Source organism: Mastigoproctus giganteus, chromosome 3, assembly GCF_048544385.1.
Source record: "Mastigoproctus giganteus isolate SK-2022 chromosome 3, ASM4854438v1, whole genome shotgun sequence".
Classification (NCBI taxonomy): domain Eukaryota; kingdom Metazoa; phylum Arthropoda; class Arachnida; order Uropygi; family Thelyphonidae; genus Mastigoproctus; species Mastigoproctus giganteus.
Window position 1 is genome coordinate 100,591,948 of NC_143577.1, and position 23,052 is coordinate 100,614,999.

The 23,052-nt window shown below is 36.2% G+C and overlaps 1 protein-coding gene across 3 annotated transcripts in view; it reads left to right on the forward strand.

The window, feature by feature from the left end:
* Usp39 (ubiquitin specific protease 39) overlaps window positions 1-23,052 on the forward strand; it is a 324,799-nt gene that overhangs the window by 189,777 nt on the left and 111,970 nt on the right. For all 3 annotated transcript variants that reach the window (XM_090370604.1, XM_090370607.1, XM_090370606.1), the window contains 2 exons: window positions 5,370-5,595; window positions 13,435-13,580. In XM_090370604.1, coding sequence (XP_090226730.1) covers window positions 5,370-5,595; window positions 13,435-13,580 — 372 coding nt within the window. The remainder of the gene's footprint in view (window positions 1-5,369; window positions 5,596-13,434; window positions 13,581-23,052) is intronic.

Below are 23,052 nucleotides of genomic sequence, written 5' to 3' on the forward strand. Positions count from 1 at the left end.
AAATAATTCCTAAATAGTTCATTAAGTCATATTACTGCAAAAAAACCATATAATTGTCCTCAAAAAAGTAGGGGATTACTTCTCATTCTCTTTGTCTGTGCCACGAGAAAAACTTCCCATGTTCTAGAAGAGTTTATTGACTTAAGTCTTAGAACCAAGGAGTTCTGCAGATTCCTTTGATAAATTTAACTCTCTCACCAGATCATTGAGTTCATGCTGTGAAAACAGTTGAGGGCTGGATTCAATGTGTCTAGGTGTTGTAGACTTCAGTTTCATCTTCAGAAGCTTCACTTTCAGCACTCTGTTGCCGTATTCTCCAGTATATGTGGAGGGCATGGAATTGGAGGTTACCGCCGGGTGGGAGAAGTCTAAAGGCAGGTGGAATATTAGGATACACAATGCCTTTCTTACTGTTTGCACTGTATCCCTCTACATTAACTAAGCAAGTAAGTCATAGTGGTTTGTAGATGCCTGTCACATTATGGGAATTGCAAATGGCATAGTCTTCTTTTACGATTTATACCAATGCTTCAACACAGGTTTGGCGAACTTTATTTTGAACGCATTGTTTATCTTGGTCACTGAGTTTCACTCCAAAATAAGCACAACACACATTTTTGACATTAAAAACTTTTTACTGACATTATTCTGAAAATTTTGTAATGAAAAACCACAAGGCAAAAAGCATTACAGACATCATCTTCAGCTTCCGCCAGAAGCGAATTATTGTAACTTGTATTGTTGGAATCATACTTGTATGATGGCAACAATAATTTATCTTCTACTGGACCAAATTTAATGATTTTGCACGCAGCTTCATCTTAGCCCTATACTAGAGGGAAAACTTTAAACCTCTGAAAATTGCAGTAGTTTTCCCAGGATAATGGAAAATATGAACATGTGATCAAGGAAGTTTTCTCACGTAATAAATGGGATAATGTGGACATATAGCATATCGTTAGAAAGCTGAGGAATTTAGAAACAGAAATATTAAGGTTTTAAGATACAAAAAAACTTTTAGAAACTGGGAAATGCATTAATATGCGCACACTGTGTGGGTTGTGCGCCCGCATGCGGCACAACATCGTTTCACAATAAATGTGTGGGCAAGTATGGTCGGTGACTGCTTAGTTGGCCCCCCATACCTCTTACCATTTCGCATGAACTCTGCTAAATATCGGACCTTTCTTGAACAAGTTCTACCAGGGTTACTTGATGATGTTCCAGCAAATGTGAGACGCAACATTTGGTTTCAACATGACGGGGCACCTGCCCATTATGGAAGGTGTGTTCGTGACCATTTGAACAGGCGTTTTGAGCGTCGATGGATTGGCTGTGGTGTACCCATTGCCTGGCCCCCACGCTCACCTGATTTATCGAGTCTTGATTTCTTTCTGTGGGGGGGCCCTCAAATCTATCGTGTATGAATCGCCTGTGGAGACGGAAATGGATCTCGTGGCGAGACTCGTCTGCCACGAGTCTCGGAAGTGATAAATCTAAAACTAGTGGGTGATTTATGGAATTTAATTAATAAGGAAATAACTATGTACAGATACATTGACAATTTAATTATATTCAATTATCCTAACTTTCTCACCGAAATTTGCAACTATTACCCGCAGGAACTAGAAATAGTAGCTACTAATAAGCATAGTACTAAAATAGCCACATACCTGGACATAAACATACAAGTACAAAATAGATACCTATGTTTACGACAAGCGTAATGCATTTGGATTTAAATCCATTGACCTATCCAATTGGCATTCAAATATCTCCATAAGGATCCACAAAAATATAATTTTTTTACAGGGTATTAGAATAATCAAAATATGCAATAATGCAGATAATATAATCAGCACACTTATAGATTTTAGACATAAGCTAATCGACAATGGATTCCCGGAACGTTTTGTTAATATAAACCTATATACAGCTATTTTGATAGCTTTAAATAAATACAATTATCATCTTAACCAGCAATACATCATAGCTAAAGTTTTGCGGCATTAATATTTTACTCTCTTTATTGGTACTTATTCAACTACTGTATTGTTGACTTTTAGCGGTATCTACAGAGCCTGTACATATGTACATAATTAGGCACTGCCTCAGGAGCAATACTAATATAGCTTACACTCATTGAAAAAGTTGTACCTATATTTGCTTCTGAGGTAGTAATTAATTCTTGGCTTCCCCCTTAGCCATCTTTTTCTACTGAGAACCTTATATCTAACTACTTTTGTTTTTTTTTTTCACCTCTTAATATAATACTGAATTTTAGTGCCATATGCCGAATTATGCTATTGGGCCCCTTTTTTGCTATTATAATTATTTCTCAACTAAATTATATGTCAGAACTGCGAGGGCGCTGGCATCTGCTAACATTGGATATAAAATAACACGTTCACTACAGCGTGGTCTTTCTTATATTTCATTTTCGTGGTAAGTTTGATTTTGCCTAATTAGTTTGGTATTCTTAATCGTTTTACCACAATGTAAGCCTGTAGGAATTAGCCTTTCCACCGTCCGCTTCTTTTCCATAAAATACATTATATTATCATATTTTGTTTCATTATACTTACGATATACCAGGAACTCTTTCTATAAGGGACGGGAAGTTACGCTCCCGGTAAAATCCGACGTACATTTGCATTATAGCTTTCCCTTTACTTTTAACTTTTACTACTATATTCTATTTTTCTTACCTCATGAACTATTAGAGTAATTCGAGGGGGATTGAGGTACTTTTTTTTTTTTTTTTTTTTTGGTAGTTGTTGGCGCATTGGCTTCTATGGCCATAATGCACCTCCCAAGGTTTTTGCAGTACCATTGAGGTACTATTGCTATTCTTAAACCTTGAGTCCGTTCTCCTTTTTTAGCTTTTGCTCCTTTTGTACTTATTAATATGATATTAATTGAAGGATATTGGTTCTCATTTATTACTCTTCTTCCTTAATATATGCTTTTGCTGTCTTAGCTATCGGTCGGGCTAAAGTCATCCAGCCTGTTAACAACAAAATTATTGTCTAACTTTAATTTTACTTATCCATTTATTGCATGAATTACCTTTTGACCATGTTAAACAGGCAGATGATATCAGAAACTGATAGCCGGGTCAATTGTAGGGGACATATTGAAAGGGTTAGCCCTCGATAAAGTCCCTTTCTATGTGTCCTATTACCTATAATTGACTTGATATATTATTATTATGTTTATTAATTGTTTTATTTTTACTTTGACTAATGATCATCCTTTACTAGGTTTGGCCTCGTGGACCAGTAATGGCCATTATAGGGTTAAGTAGCTACCAGCTTATCCTATATGAAATATATCTTACCTGTTTTACTAATTGTACTTAAATTAAACAAACAAAAAAAAAAAAAATATATATATATATATATATTATTTATAATTTTATTTATATATATTTATAATATGTATAGTATTATAAATATTATATATGTGAATCATATCCCTTCCCAGGTGCCTAGTCTCCAGACACTGCAATTTGCAGAACTTAAGCATTTCTTTCCAAGAGCAAAGAAAGGCTTAACTTTTTGTTCCATTCACCAACATTGTTATCTACTCGTTCCAGCATCTCTGTGTCCTTCCTAAAATGAAGCCTCCAGACCTGTATACAGTACTCAAGGTGTGGCCCAACCATTGCCTTATACAAGGGGATAATTACCTCCTTATCCCTGCTAGAAAAATTCCTGTATATCACTGATAAGACACCATGAGCTACTCTTGCAGCCTGTCTACACTGCTCAGAAAACTTCATATCTGACTGCACAATTATTATCAGGTTTTATTCATCTCCCACTACCCTGAGTGTAGTACCGCATAGATGGTATGTTTCTCCAAGTTTACTGCCTCCCATATGCAGCACTTTGCATTTGTCAATATCAAACTTCAGTTGCCACCTCTCATCCCATCTGTTCAGCTTTTCCAGATGCTGTTTCCTGACTATTGTTACTGTCATTAACAACCCTACCAACCTTCGTATCGTCTGCAAACATGGACATTAAGCTTGGTATACCTTCATCAATATCATTGATAAGTACAGATACCACTATTAACATTAGTCCACAAAGAGCAGTGTCCATTGATTACCACTCTCTGTCTTCTCCCACTGAACCATCCCTTTATCAGAAAAATGGAAAAATATTAATTCTGAAAATTACAAAAATAATAATAATAAAAAAGTTTCAGACGAAATAAAAGCACCTTTTTAAAAGGTGAAGCTTGGCAGCTAAGTAGAAGTGATTAGCTGCTAGGGGCTGTTACTTTGAAAAATATTAAAGCATTTTTCATTATATCATCAGATTTTCTTTAAATTGACCTTAGTCCCAGAGCTTCTTGCATATGGTCCATTCATAAACCAGTGGGCTTTAACTTTCCTGATACTGCTTTGACCACCTTTACTGTCTTTTGCTTTTATAAAAATAATAGAAATGACATTAGTTTTTTTTTTTTATGGAATTATTACCGTGAATTGGGATAGATGTTGACTTTGGAAACATATTTTTTATAATAGTAAATAAAACTAGTGTTTTTATTAAAATAAAATATAGCCAGTTTACTGATCTTTGTTAAGTAAACTGATTATATTTTAAATTTTACTAAGGCCAAGAAGTGCTCAAATGCTTTATGCACGGAACTAATGTTTATCACATCAAATTGTGGTTTTATTTTTTTTTTCAGAAATTTGCTGGGAATTAATTAGTCACTATTAAATAACACGTGGAAAATATGTGGAAAGATTACATTTTTTATGGTGTAGAAATTTGTTTTTAATTTATTAGTTTAGGTAAAATGGAACTAATTGTTTCTTTCTAACTGAATGTAATTCTGCTCGGCTAAGGTAAAGAAAGACAACATGAGAACTACGAGAAACGTCGAATAACTTATGCGGAAAATTAGTTTCCCAACACCGGACTCTAGTGCTGCTCGATCGGTAGGTGTTATCGCTCTGGAGCCAAAATCGAGAAGGATATATTGATTGACAGGTTAGCATGGAAAGCGTTCATTAGGGCATGTGTGATTAGGGCAAGTTACCATTAGTGCTTCTGAGTGATACTAAACCGATGTTATCGTGTGTTGTGTTTGTGCGCCAATCAGCACATTGTTTACCACGCCTACCTGTCAATCAGTATATCGTTCTTGACTTTGCTGCTCTAGACCGATAACACCTACCATCTGTTTACCGAGCGAGCAGCTCTAGAGTGCCGTATCGGGAAACTAATTTTCCATGTAAGTTATCCTACGTTTCTCGCCCTTCTCATGTTGGCTTTCTCTACCTTTGCTTTCTGCTCTTTTATGAACATTAAACTGAGTGTACATAAATTTTTCATTGTTTTTTACAGGCACTCTCACATGTTCCTCCACTAAGAAATTATTTTCTTAGAGAAGAGAATTATATTAGTATTAAGAGACCTCCTGGTGATAATATGTTTATATTAGTTCAAAGATTTGGAGAATTGTTGAGGAAATTGTGGAATCCTAGAAATTTTAAAGCTCATGTCAGCCCACATGAAATGTTGCAAGCAGTAGTATTATGTAGTAAAAAAAGATTTCAGATTACAGAACAAGGTAAACCTCTAAATATCTAATTTAATTGAGATTTCCTCTGAGAATTTAGGTTTCTCTCGGCTTATTGAAGTTGCCTCTTTCTCGTATAAATATTTTTATTTAAATTTTTTTTATGAATTAATTTTTCCTGATCATTTTCCAAGCTTTTATATAGAATACCATTAAAAAATTAAATTTGCAAAATTCTGGCTACATTTGACAGAAAATAGCATTAATTTTTGACAATTTTCTTATGGAAAATTGTCCAAAGTCCAAGTTTATAATTTCTTATGGCTTTGACTTGTTAAAAAAAATAATTAATGATATGGAAATACTATGGTTGAATATGCTTCTCAGGAACAAATACTGCTTGATTGTAAACCTTCATAAGAATAATTGGCGCCTCCGTAGCCAGGTGGGAAGGAGCAGCAGTGCATAGCACACGCTTCTTGATTAGACCGGGGTTCGAGCCCGTCACCACCAAATACGGAGAATGCGGAAAGGTCAGGGAATGACCACCGCATATCCCGGAGCAATATGGCCTTAGTTGCTAATGCTCCTAAAAAAAAACCAAATAACAAATAACAAATAAGAATAATTCAGTTCTCAGAATTATATTAATTATTCTACATCAGTTGCCACAACTCATGTATGTTGTACAACCTCAGTCAAGACTGTGCAACATGTACAAGTTGTATCCAGAAGAGCAGCTCTCTGAGCTGATAGTGCTTCCTTACTTGGCCTTGTAAAACCAACACCAGAAGCATAAGTCAATCCAAGAAAAAGATTCACAAATATTGAAGAAGCTCTGTTTACAATCCTAAATCTAGAATTACTGTAAATGACAAAAACCAAATTGTCCACATAGGTTACCTGAGCTAGCTTTCTCATACTTCATTATCAAGAGTTCATCTAAGACCATGTTCCCAGAACTGGACACTGAGGACAGCTCCTCATGACAGCTCTTGTTTCTTTTATATACAGTATTTAGTGCTTACACATAACCTTCTATCACTGAAACACTCTGAAAAATAGTGCAAGTTTTTAGAACACTTTGTAAGCCTAATATTCCCAAGGATGCTTCCCTTCACAGCCTATCAAAACCACCTTTAAAGTCCACAAATAACCAGAAGGCATATCAACCCTCACACTTAGCCACTTCCTTAAAACTCTAGTTTATGATGGCATCTTCTGAAGACAGTATTGTTTTTAAAAGCTGTATTATTTATCTGAGGAGAGATTCAATGTTTTATATGTAATCATTAATTGACTGATATATTCATTCATACACTTATATAAAGTAAACTGCAGTCATTATCAATCCACTGCAGGATGGAAACCTCCTCAACAATTCATATTGAGGAAAATGGAACATAATCTGCCACGTTGGCCCAGTGCAGATTGGCAGATCAACCGTATTTAGCAGCCAGGGACTTGAACCCTGGTCTGCTCAAAGAGTGTGTGCTACTACACTCCCGCTCCTGACCACTCGGCTACAGAGGCCTCTACACTTATGTAGCTATGATAATAATAATAACAGAGAAATTGGGCAATTGACATTATTGGTCTCTGAGTTGTGTGGTTTCCAGGCAGGTCTCCTTAAAATGACCTTTAATAAGGCCAGTTTTCAGCAACAAGGAAAATACCCTCAACCAGATAAAAATTATACACATCAAGAGGCTAACTAGATTTTAATTTAAAGAATTTCTTTATATCCTGTGCCTCGGAATAGTCCATTCCAGTTCCTTAGCATCCTTGACAGGGTCCATGGCCTCAGACGGCTCAGTGTCTTTGGAATCATATAATTAATTCCTTTTTACATTATCTCTCTCTCTCTGTTCTTGACTTTAACCCACAACATCATCAGGAAATAACTCATCCAAGCCTTTGTCACAGACCAAGGCCAACCATTTGCTAGGAACATGAACTAACATCAGAAAATTTTAACTTTTTGGTAATAACTTTAAATACAGTATTTTGTGGATCCTTTGCCCTCCACAATATTATATATGCTTGCTGTAACACCTTTTTCACAGTATTTATTGCGTTAACATACATTAACTTATTCATTTTAAATCTATAATACTGCTTGTACTCCTCCACCAGATCTAACATGCCTAATCTTCTACGTTGAAACTGTCTCCTAAGTCTCCACAGTTTTTGCCTCATAACTCTCAGTTTTAAATTCCATCAAAAGACTGGTCTCCTAACTATTTTACACTTTAGACGTTGCTTGAGTGTCATGATGTGTAGGTATTGTAAAATTTGTCAAAAGAGGAATAAAGCACTTCAACCTCTGTTGGAATACATATCTGTTTATTTTCAGTTGAAAAAGCTCTACTTACAGTCTAGAATTACTGTAAATGACGAAAACCAAATTGTCCACATAGGTGATTGTGGTATATTATCACTTCATAAGTGATTGCTATTTCACTCTTACATATATCAGAAAGGTCAAAGTTTGATTTATGAATACTTCAGAGTTACTTGATGTTTGTTGAATACAGATGAGCTGCTTGAGGGGGAGATGGATCTTTATGGAATTTGATTTTTGTAAAAATTAAATTATTTTAATCAGGTTGCCCAACAGTAAAATGAAATCATTATCAAAAATCAAATCAGAATAAATGTAAATGTGAATTTCTGAAAAAATTTTGTATTTTTTAAATCCCTTTTTGTATTGCCTGGAAAAACAAATGAGAGATAGCAATACATACTGGAAGACTTCGAGGTAATTCTTAAGAGGACACATTATTTGAAGCAGCCTTCGAAGGTGTATGTACAAGGTGTGGCAGTAAAGGTTCCAGAATACTGTTGCAGTCATGTTTGATGAGTTTGAAAATAAACTGAAGTGGTATATTGTAGATCAAACTTCCTCCAACAGATGATGATGCAAAGATTGTCCAGTAGGCTGAAAGGTTGCAAGTAACACTCAGTTTCATCAGTAGCATTAACATTCTATGTTACAATTTTGCAATGGAAGAAACAACAAATATCAAATTTTGCTTTAAAGTAGGAAAATCTTCAAACAACAAATATCAGATTTTGCTTTAAACTAGAAAAATCTGCAACAGAAACATATAAATATTAAAAACTGTTTGTGGTGATGAAATGTTGAGTTATATCAATATGTTTGAATGTTATAGGTAGTTCAAAGACAGGTGTGAGAACGTTTGCGATGATCCAAGACGTGGGTGTGGGTGTCTGTCAATTTTTCAAAATGAGAACTGAGTTACAAAATTTTGGGAAATCTCTGAGTTGTGTGGTTTCCAGGCAGGTCTCCTTGTACAGGTCACTGTTGAAAAAAATCTGTGAATTAGGGTTGAATTTGAAAGTGTCTGCAATTCTGCCCAGACACGATAGTAGGGATTATATGATGAGAGCCTTGTCGATCAATTCGGCCGTGAAAAGATTGTGCAAGGCTCAAGGGGTATAATTTTTTTCAGCCTGGTCTGTACTTGTTAACAGGAGAGACTGCTTCTACAGGGATGGGATACACTTAAATAGAAAGGGTGCAAGAATATTTGCTGATGCTATCGAGGCAGTGTTTACTCCTTTACTTTGTGTTCTTTTTATTGCACCAGTACTGGAACTGTTGCCACACCTTATATGTATGTACAGAGTATTTAATTACATATGGGGTCATTTTTTTTTTTTTTTTTTTTTCAGGATTGATCTAGGAGCTGAAAATAATAAAAAAAAGTTCATATAAACATGTGTGCAGGTTCTGAATAGTTACGTAGCTATGATTGTGGAGTTTTCAATAGTAAAGATAATAAAAGCATGTAGGTTGACCAGATGTATTTTCAACAGTTTGTGTTGTCATCCTGAAAGCTTATTTTCAGGATGTGTAAATGTTGCTGGCTTTCCAAAATTTTAAAAAAAAGTAATGGTTTACTCAGCAGTTTTTATTATCTCCAGTTTCAGGCATTCATTTTTCAATCTGAAACTCTATCTACTAAATGTGACTGTAAAAGTCATTCGTGTTTCTAATACTGGAAAAACCACTTATGCTTGTAAATTCATCAAGAGCTGATTCCAAGGAATAGATGGCTGAGCATATGTTTCTCTTCCATCTATAAGCAATCTTGGTGCAGATTTTAAGTGCACTCTCCTTGCCATCCTGCTGAGCTCCCTGTGGGTTAAGGCTGAATTTCACATGGATAGTCAATGTGTGGAGTGGTAGAACAGCTTGCCTTGAAATCTCCATTGATTAAAATGTTGTTTTAATTACTAGTTTGTTAAACTACCAATGAAAATAAATAGCATTACTATTTTATTACGTTACTGTTATTTTAATTGCTAGTTTAATGAATGAGTAATGAAAATAGGACACAGACAACAGAACATGTGTGAAATCAGTGTATTACATGCTATGAAAGGAGCAAGAAAATCTGTAATACAGATAACTCAGCATAGATAAGAGATAACTGTATGTACTTTTTTTTTCTTTTTTTCTTTTGTTGTTTATTCACTTTGTTTTCATCCTTATTTTTACATTATTTTATTAATTTACTTTTAATTTGCTTTTATCCTTTTTGTGATGTGAAAAGATTTTCGGCAGCACCTACTAAATTTCGTACTGAAGTAAAACCATGTCACGGAAATGACATCATTTGTGTCATTTCCGTCTCGCATCTTTGATGAAAAGGTTAGACAGAAATGACGTCATTTCCGTAAAGGTTACCGATATTTTGTTTCTTTTAGGTATTTTGATTTGTATATATTGATTACGAAATAAAAGAGCTTTTGTATTGTAAATATTTTATTGATCATTCACAACTTTACATAATTTCAGCTGGAAGACATGATTTAGTGTCTTCCAATCCAAAATTAATGTTGAAATCACCGCTCGTGACTATAGGTATGTGATATGCTGCTCATGATCATAGGTATACCAATACGAGTATGACAACAAAATGAAATGAATGAAGTCACCTGTATGTCACTGTTAGGAGAAATAGACAACTTTTATATCACTTAGCCATTGGGTAACACTTGGTTCTTAAGTGATCCCCTACTGCTATTACACACAAGGATCCCATCAACGTCAACATTGGAAAATGCAGTGCGTACCAATGGCATATTTTTAGCAACTGGTTTCTTTGTCATTTTCAAACCATAGACGATTGCAAATGAAGCATACAGAACAGGAATCATTTTTCTTAAATATTCTTTCAAACTCTTGATGCACCTTCTTATATAAATAATAGTCAGTGTAAGGAAAAGGAGTTCGATCATTTAAACTCATCTACTCTGCAATTGGAGAAATATTCCATTGTACACAATTAATACTTACTTTAAGTACATCATTGATAGATGGAGTGGCATTGCTCGTTGAAGGCACTGCTAAATCCAACACTTGATTTTCTGTTTGTCTTTTATGCAATCTTGATAGTATTTTTCATTCTCACGCACTCATTGCTACCTCCGTCTTTATTTTCTTAGGTTCGATACTCTTGACAACACTCTGCATTTGACTTCCGCATCATCGAACACTCAGCTATAGCAGTGTGGCATTCAGTCCCTTTTGCTAATCAGAAAATGACTGAAGTGAAAACATCTATAATGGCACTTAACAATAAAAGTAAAATAATACAAGTACTTGTATATACTTATAACAATGGGTAATTAGGCTGTTGGCTGGGATTTCGCTAACCTCTTACCAAATGTTAATTTGTTAGAGTAAGTAGCGGAGTGAGTATAAAACGTTACATCGTTCATAACTTCGGTTCTGGCTGTTCGATTTTAAAACATTTCTGAATTTTGTCAAAGATGTTTTCACTTAAAACATCTTGTGCATACAGGGTACATGTGTGTTTCCCCCCCCCCCCACATTATTTTAAATTTGTGTACTCGCAGAACTCAGTTCAAGGTCTTTTCTATACGAACAGGATCCTTGACCCTGGATTGCTTGCACCTTAATATTTTTCTACATTTTCTTTTGCTGTTTACTGTTCTGTCGTCTTCCTCTTATTCCTTATGAGCCATTGGTTTTACAAATAGGTATCAAGAAACTATTTTCTTCCTATGATAACTCTTCACTTTCACAAAGTTTTTAGCACCTTTTCTTGCCTTATCTCTTGTCTATACTGAGTTGTGCATATTGCAAATTTCATTTCACACTTTCACTACAATTTTTTGTCTCCCACTAGAGGTCGCTAGTTGTTGCTGTATATATTCAGAAGTTTTAAGTTCTCGTTATGATTTCATTTTAGTGCATTTTCATGTTGTGGTAAGTTCTCTTTCTTTCCCCATACTGATCGAGTATGGAGAAAGAAAGAAAGAATGTTGTATTTGCATTCTCTGTAGAGTCAGTTGTAAATTACATGCCTAATACATAAATCCCTTCCCTCTTTTACTTTCGTATTGGTTCTAATTTCCTCTATGCTTTAATTTGCTTAATGCCTTAATTTATTCCAGATTATTTATATTTTTTAGTTTTAATGTAAACTTTTTTGATTAAAACGTTTTTTGGTTTTACCTCCAAAACAGAGACACAGACTTGATATTGTTCTCTTTGCTGCTTGCATTCTTGATGATTGGCTCTTGAAAATTAACACCAAGGTTGTGCATTACATGGCAAATATATCTTTCCTTAGTATTATATCATTATGTATTATATATTGTTATCTGTTATATATGTTTATGTATTTTATTGTCTCCTTTCTATTGCTTTGATCTGTAAACTAATTTTACTCTTTCCTTATTATGTTTCTCTTCAAAATTCTCCATTTTTCTCCCTCTAAACTAATATCTTAACTAATACTCATCATGATCATTGGGTTTTCTCTGATTATCAGTGTCCCTAGTCCACAAATATTCTTTCTTCTTTCTTTCATTGACCTCTCTTTATTATTATTCCTTTTGCTTTGCCTCTTTCATTTATATATATATAATGTAGTGGCAGTAATTTAACTGAAACGGCAGTAAATGTTAGAATAATTTTGTGAAGTGCAAAACAAAAATCGTTTTGCAATTTTTTTCGTTAAATTAAATTTTTACTTAATTTTTAATTATTTCTTACTGTAATGTAAGATTTTCGATTTTTTAATTATTTTCATTTTAATTTCTGGAGAGTATCATACGAAGTGTTCTACATATCATATTGAGGTAAACTTCTCTTATCAATTTTACAAATATTGATATTAACATAGAACATATTGAGCATTATAGCTCTGGTTCATACTATATAATATATTGTGCACATCATGTAAGTAGTCATTTCTTAATATGTGTGTACTAATAAATTAATTTTTTTAAAATGTTAGAAAATTAATTCATTCCCACTTATTTCTGATTTATTTCCCATTTTCTGAGTTGAATTACAGTATTTTTCATTGTTGAAAAGGTCATATTTCTTTATAACGAAATTTCTGCATAATGAATTTTTTCAAGCAAACAATCGATTTCGTTACATGAAGGTTTTAAAAATTTTTAAAATCCACAAACTCAAAATTGATTTATAAGCCAAATTGTATTGAATAATAATAACCTAGTAAAATTGGATAAAGTTTTAACAGAAAGGTATATCTGTAAAATATTATACATTCTTGCTAATAAATATTAATCATTTCAAATCAACCAGTGATGTAATGGACTATTTATTTGTTATCCTGTATATCTCTTTCAATATTAAATAGAACTTGCTGGCATAGAGTAAGTGATGATCAATTATTTCATCCGCATTGTATAATCACATTTAAAGTATATTTTCATTGTTTTATTTCTTGAACCTTGAAAGCAACTTAAAATATTGTTGGAATTTTTTTACATCAAACGTGTGTCATATTGTATTATCGTAATTGCATTATTTAATGATAATATTAATGTTTTTACATAATTTTATTTTTAAAATAGGTGATCCCATAGTGTTTTTGTCATGGTTTTTAAACAGCCTCCATTTGGCTCTTAATGGTACCAAAAAGGATCGTAGTAGCATAGTTTACTGTGCTTTTCGAGGTTCTATGCGAATGTATTCACGCAAAGTAATTTCCATTGATAAGGTAGGTTGATTAGCTATGATCATTTTTAACTGTACTGTCTTGATTTGTTTCTAAAAGTCTTGAAAATATTTGTGTGTTAAAATTCAATGCACCAGAAACGAACTGTTTGTTTATTTTTCTAAAGCTCTGTGTTATTAAACTTGATTCACTCTTATATACTTATTTTAAAGTATTGTTAGTTGTAGTATAATGGACTTTTCACTGCTGGTCTCACAGTCAAGAGGAAAGTGACATAACATTTCCTTCCTCCCTCCATATATATATAAACTATTTTCAGTCAGATATCATTCTATAATTTTGTGAAATTGAACTTTACGAGTATTTTATAACGTAAGACCAAACAATGGGGGGTAAAATGGCATTCATACTTATATTTAAATTTAATTTAAATATAAGTTCGTACTAAACAGAAGACTTTCTTTATGTAATGCAGTAATTTCCCCACCTCCATTGCAGATTTTACAGCCGCAGATTTGAGATAATGTTGTTTTTATATTTGTATAGAAAAATTTTACCTTTTTTTTATTTTTTTTTTAATTTTCTTTCTCTTTTTCTTTTTTTATTATTATTTTTTTATTTTTTACGTATGCATGGTTCAGTTCAGGGTCCTTGTTTGCATTGGCTGTAGATAATGGAGGAAGTTGATTTCTCAAAGAGTGGTATGGTACCAGCCAGATTAGCATTAGCATTAGTAGAGGCATATGATGCAAGAAAGAAAACTTATGCAGCATCAACCAAAAAAAGAAAAAGACCACTCCCATTTCACCCCTCCATTCGTTCGAAATACCTGTCCAGCTGAGCCTTAAATTTATTTAGGCTATCAGCTTCCACAACAAGGGATGGAAGTCTGTTCCACCATCCAACCTCCCGCTGGCTAAAGGCAAATTTCCGCACATCTATCCTACATCTGTCTTTCCTCAATTTGAATTTATGCCCTGTCAGGTGATTATTCTGAGCAAGACGAAGAATCCCATCGGCATTGAACATGCTCAAACAATTCAAGGCTTTATACACCTCTATCAGATCACCTCGCCAGTGCCTAGTCTCCAGACACTGTAATTTGCAAAACTTAAGCCTTTCTTCGTAAGAGCAACCCTTTGTTCCATTCACTAATCTTGTTGCCCTTCTCTGTACTCGTTCCAGCAGCTCTACATCCTTTGTGAAATGAGGCCTCCAGACCTGTATCCAGTACTCAAGGTGTGGCCTGACCATCGCCTTATACAAGGGAATAATCACCTCCTTATCCCTGCTAGAAAAATTCCTGTATGTCATTGACAAGACATCATGAGATACTCTTGCAACCTGTCTGCACTGCTCAGAAAACTTAATATCTGCCTGCACAATTACCCCCAGATCCATTTCATTCTCTACCATTGTCAGTGTTACCACAGAGTTGATACGTCACTCTGGGGTTGCTGTTTCCCATATGTAGTACTTTACATTTGTCAATGTTAAACTTCATCTGCTCACCTTTTCCAGATCCTGTTGCAGCAGCATAGCGTCAGTAGTGTCCTTAACAAACCTGCCAACCTTTGTATCGTCTGCAAACTTGGACATTAAGCTTGATATACCATGATCAATATCATTTATAAATACAGAAAACAACAATGGACCCAACACTGAACCCTGGGGGACTCCACTAATAACATTAGTCCACGATGAGCAGTGTCCATTGATTACCACTCTCTGTCTTCTCCCCCTCAACCATCCCTTTATCCATAGCAGCAGTCTTCCCTGTGCAACAGTATCAAAAGCCTTTCTAAGATCGAAATATATAATATCAAACTTATTCCCTGCATCCATTTCTTTTGTGACTGCATCATAGTATCCAATCAAATTGGTCAGACAAGACTTTCCCTTAACACAACCATGCTGTTTCCGAGCTATAACTGAAGTTTTGTCTAGATGATCCTGCAGCGCTTCTTTAGCCAGTGCCTCCATTAATTTTCCTGGAACAGAAATTAAACTCACAGGTCTATAATTACTTGTGTCAGCCTTTGATTGTTCTTTGTGAATGGGGTCACATTTGCACATCCCAGTCTATGGTTACCTCCCCTGAGTCCAAAGTAACTCTAATAATTATGGCTAAGTGTTTGCTTACTTCCTTTGCTGCCTCCTTTAATATAACTGGATAGATCCCATCCACCCCGGGTGTTTTTTTTATGTTTATCCTCAACAATTCTCCTCCACTTTCCTCTCAGTTATTACAAAATCATCTAGCTCACTGCCAGAGTTTACTTCACCTCTGGCATTCCCCTCCCTGAATAACTCGTCATGTGTGAATGTAGATGCAAAATACCCGTTTAGTTTGTTAGCCACCTGAGCAGGATCCTTAACTGTTGAACCATCAATATCCATTGGACCAATCTGATTCATCCCTTTCCTTCTAGAGTTTACATACGTAAAGAACTCTTTTTTGTTTTTCTCTGCATCCTTTGCTAAGGATTTCTCATAATCTGCCTTTGCCTGCCTAATCTCCTTTGTGACTTGGATACAGACCAGCTTATATTTATCATAGGCTTCCATGTCACCCATTAATTTATATGTATCCCATGCATTTTTCTTCTCTGCCATATGTCTCATTAGTTCATCTGACATCCATTTAGGCCTAATTGAACCATATTTCTTAGTAGGTATGTAAAGCCTAGTAGCTTCCCATTTTGAATTTGCTGTTGGTAACATCATCAGTTGGTCCCACTGTATAGAATTTAAATACTGTCTCAGACCATTGTAGTCGCCTTTACGTAAGCAAAAACCCTTCCCTTTACCCCTGATGGTAGTTACCTCTTTGAGTAAATCCCACTTCAGCACACTGATCACTTCCACCTAGTGGTTCATTTATCTGCAGATTCTTAATGCATGAAGAATCACTACTGATAATCAAATCAAGAGTATTACTCCTCTAGTTGCCCCCCCCCCAAACATGCCGATGTAGTAAACAATCATTCAATAAATCCACAAAAGCCTTGCTAGTGTGTGAGTGACCAGTCCCCAAATTCCAGTCAGTATCTGGGAAATTAAAATCCCCCATTATAAGACTCGCTGATTTACTGGCCCACTCTGTTTCCCTGTACAGTTTCTTATTATACTCATCAGAGTCATTAGGCCTATAGCACATTCCTACTCTCAATGTTGATCTCCCAATGCTTATGTCACACCAAACTGACTTGACACTGCACTGTCCAGCAATGTTGACTGGCTTCACTTCTTTGGATTTTATGTGTTTCTTAACTAATAGCATAACCCCTCCTCCCTTCCTATCCTGTCTATCCTATCTTTACACATTGTACTCCCCAAATTCCAGTTCTGCATTCCTTATATCTGTGTGACACCATGTCTCTGATATCCCAACAATATCTGCCTTTAATGTTGTGAGCAATACCTCAAATTCATCAAATTTATTTACCAAACTCCTAGCATTGGTGTACATGCAAGTATACATACACCTGTTCCTATTCTTAGCTACCTTAATACAACCCATGTATTTACTTGTACTGCAATGACTCCCAGCACTCTCTGAAATACCCTGCATCTTGTTTTCCAGGCTGCTGCTCATTCCAATGGAAGTAGTGTAAGAATCACTTTCACCTCTGCCAGTGGCTACTGTTAATCTTTTAGTCCTTGTATCCCCCCAAGCTAGCAGTTTTCCGTCCCACCTAACACTGCCTTGATGGCATCAGCAAATATTCTTGCACCCTTTCTATTTAAGTGTATCCCATCCCTGTAGAAGCAGTCTCTCCTGTTAACAAGTACAGACCAGGCTGAAAAAAATTATACCCCTTGAGCCTTGCACAATCTTTTCATGGCCGAATTGATCGACAAGGCTCTCATCATATAATCCCTGCTATCGTGTCTGGGCAGAATTGCAGACACTTTCAAATTCAACCCTAATTCACGGATTTTTTTCAACAGTGACCTGTACTTTTTAAGTAATTCCGCTGGTCTCCTACTCTTAATATCCAGACTAAGCTTTACACTGGAAAGGGAAAATGCAAATACTAAGTCATTAAATTTTCTAAATTTCATGCTTACTCGAGATTGAATAAAATCCAATTTATATTGTAAACAACAAACACTGGACCTTTTGTAGGTTAATGGGTGATAGCTGCATTATAACAGTTATCACCCATTCACCTACAAAAGGTCTGTTATCTTTATTCAATTTTTGAATGCCTATAAATATTCAATGATGGAAAATGCTCAGAAATAGATATTAACTAGCAGATTCTTAAACAGGGGTTACTCCCTTGCAACTATAAACCGAATTAGGGTACAAGCTCAGGATAGGATACAAAAAACTACAACCAACCAACAATAGTAGCATCAAAAAATACTTTTTTTCTGCCCCATATGTTGAACAGCTTAACACATTCTTTAAAGGTACTGAATTTAAGATTGTGGCCAGACCAATATGGAAATTACACACTATACTTGAACAATACCTCAGTTCTTTCCTCTTTCGCAACAATAATAAATGACCTGGTATACATTTCTTGGGGTGACTCGTCTTACCAAGGATTCATGTGGTTTCCTTTGAATTTTCAGGTTAAACAGCACGCGTCCTCAGTTCGTGCTTCTCATTCAGCAGCGTCAGAATTAGCCTTTCATGCCATTAATGAAAAGCATATATTTTTATTCAATGAGGCCAAAATACTTGATTTCCTGAATAAGCTTGAGGAGTTCAGAGAAACATAATGGTGAGAAACAGGGAACTATCGTCATGCAGTTAGTTGGCAGCATAGGTCAAAGTGACAGCCACTGTCATTAATGATTTGAATGCAACCCATTGCAGATTTCAATGGTGAACTAGCATTAGTAGAGGCAAACGATGCAAAGCAAGCTTATGCAACATCAGCCAAAAAAAAAAAAAACCCCTCCATTCGTTCCAAATGCCTTTCTAGCTCAGCCTTAAATTTATTTAGGCTATCAACTTCCACAACAAAAGATGGAAGTCTGTTCCACCAACCAACTACCCGCCGGCTAAAGCAAATATCCACACATCTATTCTACAACTGTCTTTTGGCACCTCCGTGGCCAGGTGGGCAGGAGCAGCAGTGCATAGCACACGCTTCTTGATTAGACCGGGGTTTGAGCCCGTGACCACCAAATACAGAGGATGCGGAAAGGTCAGGGAATGACCACCGCATATCCCTGGAGCAATATGGCCTTAGTTGCTAATGCTCCTAAAAACCAAATAACCAACCAACCGTCTTTCCTCAATTTGAAACTGTGCCCCCTCAGGTTCTTAATCTGAGCAAGAAGAAGAATCCCATCAGCATTCAGCTTGCTCAACCCATTCAAGGCCTTATGCACCTCAATCAGATCACCTCGCAGGTGCCTACTCTCTGGCCGCTGCAATTTGCAGAACTTAAGCCTTTGTTGGTAAGAGCATGAGCACCCCTTTATTCCCCTCACCAATCTTGTTGCCCTTCTTTGTACTCATTTTAGCAACTCTACATCTTTTCTAAAATGAGGGCTCCAGACTTGTATACAGTACTCTTGTATAACGGGATAGTCACCTGCCTATCCCTGCTAGCAAAATTCCTATATATCATTGACAACACTCAATGACCTGCCTGGCAGAACATCTGCACTGCTCATCAAACTTCATTTTTGACTGCACAATTACCCCCAGGTCTTTTTCACATTCCACTTCCCTGAGTGTAGTACCACACGGTTGGTACGTTTCTCTTCGGTTATTGCTACCCATATGCAGTACTTTGCATTTGTCAATGTTAAACTTCAGTTGCCACTTCTCAGCCCATTTGCCCAACTTATCTAGATCCAGTTGGGGTAGCATTCTGTCTTTACTGTCGTTAACAACCCTGCCAACCTTTGTCTCATCTGCAAACTTGAACATTAAACCTGATATACCTTCATCAATATCATTGATAAATATACAAAACAACAATGGGCCCAACACCAAACCCTGGGGAACTCGACTAATAACATTTATCCACGAAGAGCAGTGTCCATTGATTACCACTTTCTGTTGTTTCCCACTCAACCATCCCGTTATCCATTGTAGCAACTTACCATTAATGCCATACCTCTCCAATTTGAACAACAGACTTTCATGTGCAACAGTATCAAAAGCTTTCCTGAAATCCAAGTATATGATATTGAAATGATCCTTTTTTTGGCCTTCAGTTCCTTTGTGACTACATCATAGTATCCAATCAAATTGGTCAGACAAGACCTCCCTTTAAACAAAGCCACGCTGTATCTTAACTATTGCGGCAGTCTTGTCTAGATGATCGTGCAATGCTCTTTAACCAATGATTCCATTATTTTCCCCGGAACATCAGTTAAACTAACAGGCCTATAGTTATTTGTGTTACCTTTTGAACCTCCTTTGTGAAATATATGCATACCTCCTGTCCATGGCAACCTTCCCTGAATCCAAGGAAGCTCTCATAATTATGACTAATGGTTTTCTTACTTCCTTTAATATAACTGGATAGATCCCGTCCACCCCAGGTGGGTTTTTATGTTTAACTTCAACAATTTCTCCTCCACTTTGCTGTTAGTTATTACAAAATCACTTAGCTCCCTGTTAGAGTTTGATAAACTTCTGGCACTCCCTTTATTGAATGTGTGGATGTACTCATTCAGTTCATCAGCTACCTGAGCATGATCATCAATAGTCAATCCATCTATGTTAAGTGGTCCAATCCGATTCATCCATTTCCTTCTAGAGTTTACATAAGTTTGCTGTTTTTCTTTGTATCTTTTGCCAAAGATTTCTCATATGCCTTTCCCTGCCTAACCTCTTTTGTGACTTGATTACAGATTAGTTTATATCTGCAATAGGCTTCCGTGTCACCTGATATTTTATATGCATCCCATACATTTTTCTTCTCTGTCCTGATCTCATTAATTCATCTGACATCCATTTAGGCCTAAACCTTGAACAGTATTTCTTAGTTGGAATGGCTAGAGTTTACATAAGTAAAGAACTCTTTGCTGTTTCTCTTTGTATCTTTTGCCAAAGATTTCTCATCTGCCTTTCCCTGCCTAACCTCTTTTGTGACTTGATTACAGATTAGTTTATATCTGCAATAGGCTTCCGTGTCACCTGATATTTTATATGCATCCCATACATTTTTCTTCTCTGTCCTGAGCTCATTAATTCATCTGACATCCATTTAGGCCTAAACCCTGAACAGTATTTCTTAGTTGGAATGGACTTAAAGGACCACAGATGATTACACATCAGTTAAGGTTGTGAGAGGATGCAATAAGCAATGTAAGTCAGGCTAGCAATGGTGCAGTAAGTACAAGGGATGTATTAGAAGAGTGAATAACAAGCAAATACATTGACTTCTTACTTTATGTGAATTTAAAATAACACGTGGGAACTATATTTATGGAAAGTGCTACAAAAAGAGGGAGTACATATCCAAATAAGAAAAGCGGTATTGTGAAATTTTACCTGAGCAAAAAGTGCAGTAATATTGTATGTTCTGGCCTTCAATTCCTTTAACTGATACATAATAATTTATCAGTTAAAGATAAATATGTTTTCGCTGAAAGAGCTTTATATTGGTGGGGGGGGGACCTGATCCCACTTATATTTCCATTGCTGAAAAGACTGCACTTGGCTTTAAGGCAGCAACAGATCGGCTAACACTTCTGTTTGGTCCTAATATGGAGCACCATAAACTGAAACCGTTGTGCATTTACCCCGTTCAAAACCCTTGTGCCCTTATAGAGTTTAATACAGGTGCCCGTGTACTGGTACCAAAACCCTAAATGGTGGATGACTGCTGTTATCTTGGATCTCAGTTACTACCTGAATTGTAAGTGTATTGTAAGGCAGAAGGAATTCTGTTCAACATCTTTCTTATTCTTGATAATGCCACATGCCCATCCACCCAGTATTGTTGTAGTCTATCCAATACCAAGATTGTTTTTTTTTCCCACAACTACAACCTCAATGCTCCAGCCTATGGACAAACAAGATCTTCCACCGTGCAGTATGACTGATGACTTTTGAAGTTATGATGAACATAATGGCAGGATCCAATCTTCCTTACATTTCGAGGGTACAGTTCTAAAATGGGGTTTTCACTAGCTGGCCGCTAGTTAGTACAGTGGACCGAACCTATTGGTAACTCTTTAGGAGGCTCTTGCTACCTCTACTCTGCCAGTTAGTGACAGGAGGGAGTCCGAGTAGTGCGTATGGGGGGGGGCAATTGTCGAGGCCACATTATGTCAAGGATCTGAGCATGTTCATACCATGTGTACGCCATATCCAAAAATTTCATTACTTCATACAGCATGTTCCCCCCCACATTTTCTTACTATTGAATACACCATGAATTGTCAAACTAATAGTGTTAGCTTATCTGCGAAAAGATCTAAATCTCCCAAACACTTCATAGTTCATTTCACAAATATACATGGTCTCAGTTCTAATCTCAGTTATGTCCATTTCCACTTGCAGTCTGGCCGACCGGGCTAGCCGGGTGGGTAAAGTGCCTGCCTGGCAACCTAAAGATCGTGGGTTCGAATCCTGCCTCGGGCTTGGGTCAAAGTACTGCAAAAACCTTGGGAGGTGCATTATGGCCACAGAAGCTGATGCACCAAAAACTACCAAACAAACAAAAAACTTGCAGTCTGCCAAACCCCATTTACTTTTTCTGGCAGAATCTCAGTTATCGGTTGATTCAACTACTGCTAATCTCAGATGCCCAAATTATTCCTATATGAATCTTTTCGCCTCAAAGGTGGTACTTGTGCATATGTCCGTTCTGATATTCCCTGTCAGAGACTTGGCAATTTGGAATTTCCTCTCTTTGAGCTTCTCTGTCTTAAAATCTCTCTACCTCATTGTGTCAAATCCATCTGTTGTCTCTACCGTTCTCCCAACGCCACTAATCACTTGGAGCTCTTTGACTTCCTCTCTTTGCAACTTAACTTTCTCCAGTCCAACTTTCCTAACAGTGAGGTGATTATCCTTGGTGATTTTAAGTTCACAAAAACCGTTTTCTAGTCACACCGACCCAGTTGGTTGAGATGCTGAGGCTTTTGCAATTACTAATGACCTTGCCGAGATTGTTCATTTACCTACAAGAATACTGGACAATCCTAACCATACAGCCTACACGCTTGATCTTTTTCTCACAAACAACCCTTCTGAGTACATGGTCGAAGTGTGTCTTTAGGCAGCTCAGATCACAACTTGGTGATTGTCTCTTCTCCACCAATGGAGCCTTTATCTCATGGCTGTTCCCAACCTCGTATTGTTTGACATTACAAGAATGCAAAATGGGATGACCTGCAAAATTTCTTTTCTTCTTTTCCTTGGTCGGATTACTGTTTCAAAACTTCTGATGTCAACGTTTGCTCAGATCGTGTCAGTGAAATTATTCTTGCAGGAATGGAATCCTTTATTCCACACTCCACTTTAAAATCTCATCCTTTATCTAAACCTTGGTTTTCCAATAAATGTGCTAAGGCTGTTCAA